Below are 13864 nucleotides of genomic sequence, written 5' to 3'. Positions count from 1 at the left end.
CAATGTAATAAATCGGACCTAACCAAGAAAGTATAAGATCGAAGATAATAAGGACAACCTATTTGGCTGATAGATCTACACAAACATGGACATATCGATCAATCTAAAGCTACAATATGATTAAAGAAATAGCAACTTAGGCAGAATATCGGATCTAACCGAGAAAGTCCTAACTAAGCTGATATGATTCTAAACAACGATGCAGTTAAAGATAGAATTAATATATCTGAGAGGCAACACTTGCTTCAACTTGAATAGAATATTAGACCTAACTAAGAAATTCAAGTCGGGCCCTTAATCAACTTGTATAGATGGAATCAACTAGATCCCGGGTAGTTATAGGCTTACAGAAGATCAAATCCATTCTGAAAAGATTAGAGGAATGTTATTCTTAAAGATATTTTTTATTGAAAATGTTGGAGGACTACATTTCATTTCATTAAGGAGAAAGAAAGAAAGAAAGTTGATATATATATATATATATATATATATATATATATATATATATATATATATATATATATATATAAAATAGTCCCCCGCAAAAAAAAAGATTTATAAGATCACTTAGGGGTTTTTACCCTCCATTTCTTATTCCTATTAGGAATAACTCACTACAACAAAGCTAACAACTCTTAAAGAACCAGATTTGTACATAAACTATTTTACCCCTTGTTGAATGGATGATACTCCATATTAGAAAGACATTGTGTAAAGTAGAGTGTGTTTGCTAATAAAGCGAAGATAAAAGAATTGATGCTATGATTGTTATGTTTATGGTACCTCACGTCACTACCTTTCATGTGTAGTTGGCATTTAATTTTGTTATAAAAATCATGTGTAAGGTGCATATGATCACGATAATAGTAGATAAGGTCAACCATTATACTTTTAGAATGGATTAACCAAATAATCAACAAATTTGGTACAGTATAATCTAAAGGAAAAGCTTAACTTTCTTTAAAAACATTTCATTGAAAGTGGTAGCAACATAAACTTAGTTTTCTTTTTGGGTGGATGACACAATCAAATGTAGCTATAGAAGATAGATTTTGAAAAAATATTGATATCCCCACCAAAAAATGTTGGATAATTTCCATCTTTATTTGCATAAGTATTGCTTTGAATAAGTTCAAAACAAAAATAAGGGAATCAAAATTAAGCAAGTTCCAACGGTGCAATCAAACATGCATGTAGCTTATCACTGGTAGTTTAATTATTATGTCATCACACAATAAGTTCTCAACATACATAAGGCTGAAAATAACTAAATAAGCAAATATTTGGATGTAACTGCAGCAAGATCATGGGAGAGCTTGGTAGATTCAATGCTCCATGCGCTTCATCACTTTATAATTCTTTGCACCCTTGATACGAATGCTCTAACCCCAGGTGGTGTTGATGGTATGAGCTTAATATCCTCAAGGGATTTGCAGATTGGAGCCAACAACGTGAGTAATTTACTAACCCTTTCATCACCTAACCAAAAATAGATTGTGATCTTCTTAAGGTAATCAGCGGTAAATTCTTTAACCAGCGGGGGTGCCGTGGGTGGCTCTTGGAGGCAATATTCGCACACTTCCTATAATTGAAAATGGGACGTTAGGTTTTCTCACTGTGCATGGGAACAATAGATCATAGAGCAAAAGAGGATTGATGAATCACCATATTGAGCTTCAAAGTGAGATCCTCTAGCAATGGTGAGTACCAAAGGAAGTGGAGTAAGGGAGAGAATTCATTGGACATGCACCATTCACCAAGAGTCAGGCTTATTAAGTTGTCAAACATTGGGCTTGTCCAAATTTCCATTTCAAATTTATCCTGTGTATATGGGAAAAAAAAGAAACAATGTCAAATGAGTTAAAGATATAAAGTTAAAGCAGCATATGGAAAGTTGGTCTGGTACATTGAGACTTCAAATGCCCTCATAAGCTTCTTAGTTCAACATAGTTGTCAACTTCTTTTTGTGTGAATGACCTCTTGGAACAAACTTAGCCTTTATGTTCCTTTGATAAGATAGTTTTGGGTGAATGACAAGAAACTAGAGTACTCATGATGAACCAAACATATTTTTTTTAGAGAATACAATACTATTTATCTTCTTAACCCCTTTCCTATCTTGGTGATGTACTTTCATTTAGATAAGTTTGTTTGTTTGTTTAAATCCCATTGAATCTCAATGTTTTACCAACAAAGTGAAGATAAGCATGCATGAAAAGCATCTATACCTCTCTTAGGGGAGCAATCAACTCGATGCTTCTTGCCTTTGTAAGGCCACTAACTATACCATGGTTGATCTCTTCCCCATCTTGTTCTTCCCCCTCGTCCATGTCCGCTAAATCATCAGTAGAATGAAAAAACTCATCAAGTATAACTATTGCCACCTCCAGGCATGGCAATGTCATGATCATAGGAGCTCTGTGTTGAGGGTTCTTTATGCACAAAGACATTAAACTTGAACTAGATATGAGAAGATCTTCAAATAGACAACAATTATCGATATCTAGGTGCAACAAAGAACCAGATGAGATTTCAGGGACCTCCAAAGAGCAGTCCCTGAGCTCCAAATTTTCTAGTGCTGGGCATGAAGAGTTGATGGGATAGAAGACATTGGCATCTATACAAACATTGTTAAGGACCAAAAATTTCAGGCATATAGAAGTGAAGTCCACAACCCCATAGTCCAACTTGAAAGGTTCACAATCTATATCTTCAGAAAACTCAACCACTTTACTGCTTCTCTTAATAGCATATGTTATCCAAGAGCTAGCATCTCTTGTATCTGCAGAGTGGAGGCGCAAAGCATCCAACAAAGAAGAGCCACGTTGGCGCAACATTCGGTTGACAAAGTTGCAGAACTTCTGGCCTCTATGCCTTCCAAACTGATTTACATCAATGTTCAGGTATGCTGATGAGGTCCAAAGATGTCTCCATCGTGTGGATAACATGCCTGTGTACACAAGCTCCAAAGCTGGTAAGGTGGACATTATGGCGTATAGCAATTCATTAGGAAGATTGCTGATTCTGTCGATGCTCCCATTCCTCGTATTTATCGAGCTTCCTTGATCCAACATGTGGCCTGCATCTGATACAGAAGTGATTTTTCCTTTTTTTTTTTTGCATAAAGTAGAACAACATGAGAAAGTATCAACATTCAAAATAAAAAATAAAAATAAAGGTGTCAAGCGGAAAATTAAATTGTGTGTGCTCTTTCAGTGAGAGAGTGCTAGAATGTTTTACACATAACTATGGATTGTTCATGAAACTTTTGGGTAAAATGTGGTAAAAATTCGTAAAATGGTATGGGTAAAATGTGTATGTTAAATCAGTATGTCACAAATATAGTCTGGTTTAGAAGCTGTAGAATGTGAATAATTAAACATCATTAAACTTATATAACTACACTCAAATAATGAAGAATACACAAGCTCGCAACATTTTTCATACTTTTTATGCTAAATATTGTAAAATTCACTAGTTTACATTATTTTCTTAGTTAATATAGAAAAGGAAGAAAGAGGTACAGGTCATTTAAACCTCTAAAATAGGCATAAGGGCATATATAATTAAAAATTCAATTCATAATGCTCCATGTTCTACCGCAAAGGAAATTTTGTGCTGAAAATATTATTCATGGACAAAAAAAAATAACATGTCAAGGTAAATATTGCACATTTGAGAATGGCTTTAGTACTAGACAATGCCTTCTTATTTGTGGGCTTTGCACTGGAGAACAATGTTTTTTTTCTTATGATTACCATCTTTTGTCATAACCATGCCATCTGAAGCTTGTTTATGATGTGGTTGCATTATTACAAGCCCATTGTTGTGACCTGCAACCCTATGCTGCTGTTGCAGATTGATAGGAGTGCTAGAGTCTTGTGGAAGTAGTGGATTAGAGTTCCTTTTGCTTTTGGAGTTAACCATTTGCAGTGCAATCCTCAACACATAGTCTGCCTGAGAAATTGGAAGAAAAACAAAGATTTGTCAAAGTTGCTTGGTATGTTATGCTAAGCTTAACCTTGAAGTGAAGCTAACGTGACACAAAAAACACCAAAAACAAGAGTCTCTGTGTGTGTTTATAATAATGGAAGTATGTTTTGGGTTTTGCATGCACCAACTATGAGCACATAATTATTTAACCGTGGGTAGCAAGATCTAAATTTTGTTCGTAGAGTCATACACCTAAGATTCCACCGGACTCTTGATTTCTACTCTATTCCTATTCTACCAGCTAGATACTACTAAACTAAACTTGAGAGGGGAGCCACTCCACACAAATACAAAAAAGAAAAGCAGCCCACCCTCAACAATACATCTCCGTGCAGGGGAGGGTCTATTGTGTAAGCACGTGAAAAGAAGTATGGTAACATTGTAATGGTAGTTTTCATATATGTACACAACATAAAATAGTTTAACTGACACATTTTGCTCTATAGAAAGAGAAATAGGAACTTGCCATTGATCTGGTAAGAAGAATTAATCACCCAAATTTGAGCCGCGCAAAGACGACCCATAATTGGGTGCTGGGGATTTAAACCTACACCTCCAATCCTATTAATATCCTAGCAACCAAACCATAGCCTAGTTGGTACATATTTTACTACGGAATCAAACGTGTTTTGAAGTCTGAACATTATTTGCCTAGTTCCAATCCATAGATGTTCTAGGCATATATTACCAACATTTTTCATAGACCTCATGAATCATACTCCCTCCATCCTAAATTATAAGTGTCAGGGTTATGGATACCACATACTTAATAGTAGTTGACTAAATCTCGGCAGGATCCACCACATACTATGTCCTATACGGAAGCAACCTTCGGATATAGGAGGAGTTCCGGATAAGGAAAGACAACCAGAGTTCTACATGGAAACAACAAGGACTACCCGGATTGTATCCATATTGGTTTCCCTAGTTCTACTTAGACAACGGGACACCTATGGGTATAAATACAAGCCCCCTAGGAGGACAGGGGGACACCCACCACGAGACAATCAACACCCAACACAATCACATAGAAGCCTACATACGCCAAGACACGCCGCCGGATATCGACTTTAGGGATAAGCACGGCTAGTACCCTACGGTGTCTCCGGATACTGTCAGGAGAGACGAAAGCGCTATCTCTGATTTCGCCGGGCACGGATTCGAGGTGGAAGGCTACCCTGTTGTCGACTACAAGTCAGATCGTTAGACCGCCATGTCGACAACAGTTAGATAGGCTACCCCAAATATTGTACTGGTGTGATTATCATGAATAAGAGCAATACCGGCTTCGGCCAACAGGATGTAGGGTTATTACCTGACAGTTCGGGGGCCCGAACCTATATAAAAATCCCTGTCTCCATCTCTTTACCTCAGTCTCGCATATATCCTAGCAACGACGATCCCCATACTATGCAAATACCAGAATTGCGACATCAAACGTCGACAATAAGGCCTATATTTTTTTACACGGTATTCAATGATATACTTTAACCACTAATTTATCTCATGTTATGTTTCCAACATATATGAAATTGGCATTGCATGAAAGTACTTTAAAATATAAATCTAGTGATATAACATGCATAATATTTAGCATATATATGGTTAGTATGATTATTAGTCAAAAGTTATCAAGTTTGTTTTTTCTTAAAAAGAGGGCGTCCTATAATTTGGGACGAAGGGAGTATATATTTCCGCTATTATCCAGAATGGATCATTTCCAAGTCAAGCATTAAAGTAGCATCCAAAAGTGCTAATCAGTCTAAAAGTTGGCAACTGCTAAACTTGTGTCCTTACATTGGAAAGAGGAGGGCACCATGATAGGTGACAACTCCAATTTATTCCCTTGATCTGGAAATCGTTACACATGAACGAATATGTTTCATTTATCTTCTTCTACTGAAACCACAATTACCTCCATATATAGTTAATAGCATACCTAGCATACCTTTCTAGATATGAAGATGCGGCAGACACATGATAGAGGATTTAATTTGTTATGAAACAGTAGGGTGCAGATTTAGCCAGCTCGATCAATTGTACTCCCTCCTTTTATACAGAATGCATGCTTTTCAAAAATTCAAACTTTGTAGATTTTGACTGGTAACAGTAATATTTTAAGTATATTTAGTTATAAAAATGTAGCATGTTTGGTATAGACCATATTTCAAGGGGCTTTCACATCATATCAGTTTTCTAGCTACTAACAGCATATTACATACAAATCTTTCTAAGTGAAAAGAGAATCTCAAAACGTCACCTTATTGATCCACATAAGCAAAAAATTCTAGACCATTAGATAAAGAAAAGGAGGGTGGAAGTAGCCGTTGGATTGGATTAGTAAAAAAATAGTGAAACATTATTCTAGAGCTTTATAGCCTTCTTTCTTACAGTGGAGAGAGAGAGAGCGCATATCAGGCAACGGTTATGGCCGGATGGACTAGCTTGGCCGATCATAAATAAATATAATAATTCAAGCACAAAGATTGAAAACATATGCTCTAATTAACCAAATGGTAAAAGGAAGAAAAGATAAAAATATGATTACGTACGCACATAGTAACCATCATGATGCTTAAAGGTGAAATCTCCAAAGGCAATGAAATATCAATAAGACGCATGCATGCTCGACGAAACATTCATCAGGCAACGGTTATGCCCGGATGGACTGGCTTGGCCGATCATAAATAAATATAATAATTCAAGCACAAAGATCGAAAACATATGCTCTAATTAACCAAATGGTAAAAGGAAGAAAAGATAAAAATATGATTACCCACAGAGTAACCATCATGATGCTTAAAGGTGAAATCTCCAAAGGCAATGAAAATCAATAAGACGCATGCATGCTTGACGAAACATTTGAGTAGTGCAATTAATGGGTGTTCTTCTAACATTATTGGTGAGTAAACATGGCAAACCATTTTATTTCTTCAAATCAGACAACAATATTTCAAAACAATAATAAAAAATAACATCTTAACAACTATAGTTACGATTATGATGCTATGCTCAAACATATACCTATAATATTTAGCAACGACAGGACTAATAAAACTACTATTTATTTTCGTGATAACATTTATTTATTACATATCAATATAAATATATTTGTATTGAATGTAGATTTTTGGTCAAATAAGTTTTTCCGGACACCTATTAAGTACGTAAAAAAAAATATGAGAATGGTAGGGTCATGCAAAAATACACACGGTGATTGGTGGCAAGGAGGCAGCTTAAGCAAAAGCGTAAAAGATGATTAGGAAGGGAGAAATGGCAGCATAGAAGACAAATACAAATTAAACCCAACCCTGTCCGCTACAACAATCCTAAAACTCTATTCTACATATAAATTATTTTAAAAAAAACATACAAATAAACCCACTTCTCATATTTATAAACCGCGAATCCACCTTCGCCGATGAGTGTAGCTATAGACTAAGCATAATTTATCAATACAAACAACATGTAAATGTAAACATGTTTAGTACATAGAGAGGTTAAAGTCGTGCGAACGCACGACTATATACGCTAGTTATATGTTTAATGTACTTCAAATTTCAAGGTGCACTTCCACCATATTTGTTTTCTTAGCTACAAACATTAAATGTATTATATCATAAATTACTGTTTGACCAATTATTTCTCATATATAATGAGGAGGGAGTACCTTGCTGGTAGCAACCATGTAAGTTTTGTCCTCTTCATTAGTAGCATTATCCTGAATCATTTTCATTCTTCCAGGAAAATCTACTGGAAATTCCTCCAGAAGCTTTTCCATCCTGTATACATAAGAAGTTACTACTTTTACCACCAGGTCTATAAGATATGCAGTACAACTTTATGCTACATGCATATAACTTCGGTTGTTGTCACTCTAATTGATTGAGAATGGATAGTGTAATTGTTTTTAATGAATTCTAGTCTGAGTACTGCAGCTGTATGTGTTACAGACCATAAACTTACAATGATTGTATTAGGTGTAACCAGTAGCTAAATATTGAGATGGCACTGGTATATCATTTCAATCTTGATTCTTTAATTAATGCTCTAGTTCACTAACCCTTATAAGAATGATTAGTTAATTTGACACATGATTATCTGTCAAGATGAGACAGTAACATAGTCATGTGTCGACTTACTAAACAATATGGCTGCAAATATTATAGAAACTAGTTGATTTCCCACGTTTTGCTACGGAAATTATTAAGCAATTCTCGAGAAAATATAAAATATCTAATTCCTTGTATATACATATATTTCTATTAGCATATGTATATAAAATTGACTGAATGATGGTTGGAATAGTAAATATGATCTGATATCTTGATTATATGATTGTCCAATTAACTATCTGATTAAATATATAGCATTTAGATGGGGTGGTGATTAATGGCATTGTTTAATTAGTGAGGAAGTGGAGGAGACTTTTATCTAACGGCTAATACTGGAAAGACTTGTCGATCCAATGGTTAAAACTATTATGATGACGTGGCCACTACAACATAATTAAGCTATTGCCACCAAATTATTACAACAAAAAATATTTCGTAGCAATATATTGTACTATAGCAATGATAATTTTTTTTGTGGCAAATAATTATATTTTATTGCAACGATCTACAATCGTTGTTTTATTTAGTACTTTTGTTGCAATAGAAAATGAGATATCGCCACGAAAAATCTTACTGTTGCAAAAAAACATGTTCTATAGCCACAATTTTAATTTTTATGGCAATTTATATAATACATGGTACTTTTCACTATTTTTTGTTGCCACGATCCACAAATTCGTTGCAATAAAAAAATTGTCGTCTCATAATTTAACTTAATTTTTTTCATATGGATACGGATTGAGACAAATTTTATATGGAAATTGTAGCTCTCGACGAGATCTATAATTTTATAGTTGATAACTTTTTTATTTGAAATCTTTTAGATATTCAAATCTATGATTCAAATCTCAGTTAGGTAGGCTCAAATGGAACGATATGCATATTCCAACAGAATTGATGCGTAGGTGAGTTGGTAAAGGTGATCATGCGTGAAGGATAGGTCTTGGGTTCGAATCCTAGCCAAGACATGGTATAAAGAAATAAATATAAATAGATAGGATGATAGATTAATAATTTGAACTTTTAATTTGGTACATAGAACTAATGCCACATATGGAGTGGTGGCAATAACTTTTATTACAACGATGTAAAGTGTTGCAATATGATTTTTTTGCCACATCCATTCCGTGGCAACATCTAAATTTATTACCACTAAATAAAAATCGTTGCAATAACCTATTACCGCGCTATTTATTATCATGGCTAGCAAAGATTTTAAAATTGTGGCAACATGTATTTATTGTCATAATTTTAGTATTGATGCCATGATTTTTTTCGTGGCAACAAATGATTTTTCTTGTAGTGGGCTAAACGTGATGCCTGTTTGTGGTCTCACTTATATAGAAAGCATAGATTTATAAATTTGGAGTATAGCTTATAATGGAAGGCTCCTCATATGTATATCCTTTATATTTACACCACCATCCACACGCATGACACAACCCTCTTGGGTCGGTGGGATCTTATGAGCACAAGAATATATATTTGTGCATGTAGCTTTTACTGATGTCATTTCTGGATTGATGCTTGGTTCGAATTTAAAATTTATGACATATGCTAGTAAAGCCTAAAAAAACACCCTTAATAGTGAAGGCAGCATGACTCATGGTTCTTATGAAGTGTATGTTGCCCAATGCCAAATATCCTTTTATTAGAGTGCGCAGCCCGGCTCACCAACCAACCGTGGGCATGGGCCATTCCGGTCACATTGGGCCTGCTCCACCACAGGCCCAACCAGAGCCACAACTTTAGGTCTTGGGCCTACACAACCCAAAAGACTAGTCTGATGGGTAAGGACCGTCCCCACCTTTTAAGTTGTGCTCCCCTATCATCAATTACCGATGTGGGACTAAACCCAACAATCTCCCCCGTCACATCAATCCATGTGACCCCGAAGACTTGTTACTTGGCCTCCCCATCATGTGACCCATGGAAATCGTTCCGGGTTCTAAACTTGGGCTCTGATACCACTTGTTAGAGTGCGCAGCCCGGCTCACCAACTGTGGTCCATTCCGGTCACATTTGGCCTGCTCCATCACAGGCCCAACAGGAACCACAACTTTAGGTCCTGGGCCTACACAACCCAAAAGACTAGTCTGATGGGTGAGGACTGCCCCCACCTTTTAAGTCGTGCTCTCCCATCATCAATTACCGATGTGGGACTAAACTTAACAATCTCCCCCATCACACATCGGGCCCAACAATCTCCCCCGTCACATCAACCCATGTGACCCCCGAAGATTTGTTACTTGGCCTCTCCACCATGTGACCCATGGAAATCATTTCGGGTTCTAAACCTGGGCTCTGATACCACTTGTTATAAAAGTTAGTCGATATAGCAGAATGACGACTAACCATCTCGATATAGCATGGTGATTCTACCACTTCTAGGTGGCATATATTCATCAAGGTGGAGTTTGTTAGAATAGATGTCGAATATACTAGTCCTATTTGGTTACAGTTGGACTTGGAGTTGGAATAGGTGTAGGATAGAGTTAGAGTCGAACTCTGTCATATGCTCTCTCTTAAATAAAGAGGGGGGCACCACAATGTAACCATGGCGATTACGATGTAGTGTAGACACACAGAGAGACGATGATAGCGTGGCCATGGACTCTTAGCGGCTAGGAGCTATATTGGTTGGGGAGGAGCGCCCATAATTAGAGCTCTGGGGATGTAAGCTTCAGTTGAACCTCAGTAACAAGTATCATGTGTTCATCTGGCATGCCTTGGGTGATCAATGACTAAAGCGATCGGGAAGGTTAGTCGTCGTTCTGCTATATCGACGAACTTTTATAACAAGTCACTTGTTAGAGTGCGCAGCTCGGCCCACCAACCGTGGGCCACCCAGGTCAAATTCGGCCTGCTCCACCACAGGCCCAGCCAGAGCCCCATCATCAATTACCGATGTGGGACTAAACCCAACAATCTCCCCCGTCATATCAACCCATGTGTGAATGTGGGACTAAACCCAACGATCTCCCCCGTCACATCCCCGAAGACTTGTTACCTGGCCTCCCCACCATGTGGCCCATGGAAATTGTTCTGCCCCACCTTTTAAGTCGTGCTCCCCATCATCAATTACCCAACAATCTCCCCCGTCACATCAACCCATGTGACCCCGATGTGGGACTAAACCCAACAATACCCCCGTCACATCAACCCATGAGACCCATGGAAATTGTTCCGGGTTTCAAACCTTAGGCTCTGATACCACTTGTTAGAGTGCGCGGCCCGGCCCACCAACCGTGGGCGACCCAGGTCAACATTGGGCCTGCTCCACCACAGGCCCAACCGGAGCCACAACTTTAGGTCCTGGGCCTACACAACCCAAAAGACTAGTCTAATGGGTGAGGACCGCCCCCATATTTTAAGTCGTGCTCCTCCATCATCAATTACTTATGTGTGACTAAACCCAACACCTTTCTTGGTCTTTTCTACATAGTGTATATTATATCTCTCCCAATTAAAATTACCCTGTTAGAAGTAATTACACATTCTAGATTGTTATAAAAATAGTGTTTTTGAACAATTTAGAATATACATAGAATTCAAAAGTACTTTGTAAAAATAACCGTTGAGCAGGGTTGACAGTATTGGTGGTTACCACATGGTAAACGTAGTAAATTATCTTGGTGGTTCGATAGGATAAACCGATGATATGATTTGGCAAAGAAAATTTAAATTTAAATTTGAAAATGAAGAATATTCGAAATATTCCTACAAGTAGTAAATACATTCTAGTGCTAACTAGTAAAATATTGTGTGAAAAAATAAAAAAATAACTTCGTTCTTTTGAGCCAAACCAAAGTGGAAATAACAAATAGGAAAAAGAAAAGAAGAAGTGGGTTGGGCCATTTCTCGGGTACCATGTATGATCTCGGGGTATATTTATACTTCAAAACTAACAATTAGACATGCATGTAAGTGTAAAATAGAATATTGGAATAATCATTAAAAATGTATAAATAGATGTTTGGATGGAATGTAGGGAAAAAACATAGAAATATTAAAAAAGATGTTGTGCCCATCAGTTCAAAAATCAAAGATCAGTGCATAAACTATATTTGACATAGCATCAAACGAAATCCATTTGTTAATTTAGTTCCTCTCCCTATTGAGATCCAACCACCGCACACAAGCTCGAGCGAGAATGAATTGATTCAAATATTTGAGCTGCCAGAGCCAGGCAACGGCGAGTGGAGACGCGAGGTCAAAGCAGATGGTGACATGGGCTAGCTTGAGCGGCAGTGACCTTGGACTTGAGCATTGCTGGCACCAACTCAAGCAGGCGGAGGCATGGAAGGCAGTGGGCTGCCAGATCACCGTTGGCCGGCATGGCGTACGTGTGCTAGAGCAACCAAAACAGTGATGCACCGTTGTTGAAGCCATCTCGCCCAAGCTCCTCATCGCCATTCCCATGGTTGACAAATATGTTATAAGCTGCCTGATCTTCTCGATTCCACAAGAAAAAAGGAAATGAAGGGAAAAAAAAGATAGGATGTGATGGAAAAATTTCCTGCATTTATCGCGTGGAATCCATAGCAAAGGAATATTTCATCCGGCATTACTATTAAGTCATTGCTATAATCTAAAAGGCGCTATATATAGTGATATAATCGATAGGAATCTAAATCCTATAATTTTCCCCTTGTTTTCCTCCATTCCAAAGGAACCCTAAAGGTTAATTTAATCTATATTCAAAGCATAAGCATGAGAGTGAAAAGAAGCAATCTTACGTCATCTCGATGATCGTATTGCGAGCTTCTTGAGAAATTTGGGTCCTCCAGTTGAGGGATTGTCCTGCCATGTTGTTTGAGCTGGAACCTTCCATTTAAAGAGAAATATGGTTTCCTTGGTGAACTGAGTTGAAAATGATGGAAACAATGGAAAAGGAAGAGTTTTATCTTGCACATAGAGTGGAACAAGCGATCGGAGATTTATAGGGGGGAGGGGTGGTGATTAAGGGCATAGATGGTAATATTGCATTCGGCGCGTGGGTAGTTGGGTGTTGTAAAGTTTCTCTTTAGTGACTGCTGTTTTTTGTTTACATTGTTACGTGTGTGAACCTCGACTACCACGTGTTGGTATAGTTGCAATCGGTCATAATACTTGACAGAGAGCATGCGTATCAGCATGACTATGCTCCTCCTATGTTGCCAACAATCTTTATTGGCTGCATGCGTAATGGTCCCGTGAATTTGGCATTACATATCAAGTATACACATACAACCACATTTGGTAGTAGTTTCCAGTTGTTCACCATTTCAATGCTTGGCTGAACAACATGTCGACGACACGATGTATTGTCCTTAGAGAAGATCAGACAAAATTCCTACACGAGCACCCAGCAGCGAGCACCCTAGCTTGCTTTGCCTCTCTTTCACGAGGAACAACCATTTCACGGTATCACAACCATTGACAGATGGCATGTGTATGAATTTTTTGAGGTGGAAAACAACAGTCCGATACAAATGTATATCCTTGTTCCTCGACTTGAAAAAATGCACATGAAAGTAAGCAACAATATTGAACTGATAAAATCTATCTATATGTTCTTGGTTCACAGAGACAATAGATGTCTAGATAGCCACTTGACTTAGCCAGATATAACTAGACTGATCTGGCAACCGAAACATGATATATATCTACCACCGTAATTTTGACAATTTGACTCTTTGTAAAAACTTATTCTAATAATAGGCCGTGCCAAAAACTTATTTCAAAAATGAGCCGTGACCTCAGCGCCATAGGGA

At 37.4% G+C, this 13864-nt stretch overlaps 1 protein-coding gene across 2 annotated transcripts; it reads right to left on the bottom strand.

Moving 5' to 3' along the window:
* Positions 1-1206: 1206 nt before the first annotated feature.
* LOC127783011 (F-box/FBD/LRR-repeat protein At5g22660-like) lies at positions 1207-12964 on the bottom strand. 2 transcript variants are annotated; one of them, XM_052310306.1, is made up of 6 exons: positions 12848-12964; positions 7664-7775; positions 3759-3957; positions 2229-3106; positions 1666-1821; positions 1207-1582 (listed from the first exon to the last, which is right to left on the bottom strand). In XM_052310306.1, exons 1-6 carry the CDS (start codon positions 12940-12942, stop codon positions 1346-1348), a joined length of 1677 nt encoding a protein of 558 aa, XP_052166266.1. In that variant the 5' UTR covers positions 12943-12964; the 3' UTR covers positions 1207-1345. The 2 variants fall into 2 exon arrangements, with proteins under 2 accessions (XP_052166266.1, XP_052166267.1); XM_052310307.1 differs by having other exon boundaries at positions 2229-3085.
* Positions 12965-13864: the final 900 nt, after the last annotated feature.

Source organism: Oryza glaberrima, chromosome 8 (assembly GCF_000147395.1).
Source record: "Oryza glaberrima chromosome 8, OglaRS2, whole genome shotgun sequence".
Taxonomy (NCBI): domain Eukaryota; kingdom Viridiplantae; phylum Streptophyta; class Magnoliopsida; order Poales; family Poaceae; genus Oryza; species Oryza glaberrima.
The sequence above is the reverse complement of the archived record's forward strand: the minus strand, read 5'-3'. Positions and strand labels throughout refer to the sequence as shown.

Bases quoted from the DNA above. Each gene is read 5' to 3' on its own strand.
- LOC127783011 (XM_052310306.1), bottom strand. From the start codon at position 12,942: ATGGAAGGTTCCAGCTCAAACAACATGGCAGGACAATCCCTCAACTGG. The intron at 3,958-7,663 runs GTACTCCCTCCT...CCAATTTCTCAG, and splicing joins ACATGGTTGCTACCAGCAAG to GCAGACTATGTGTTGAGGAT. The intron at 1,583-1,665 runs GTGATTCATCAA...TTTCAATTATAG, and splicing joins TCACTTTGAAGCTCAATATG to GAAGTGTGCGAATATTGCCT.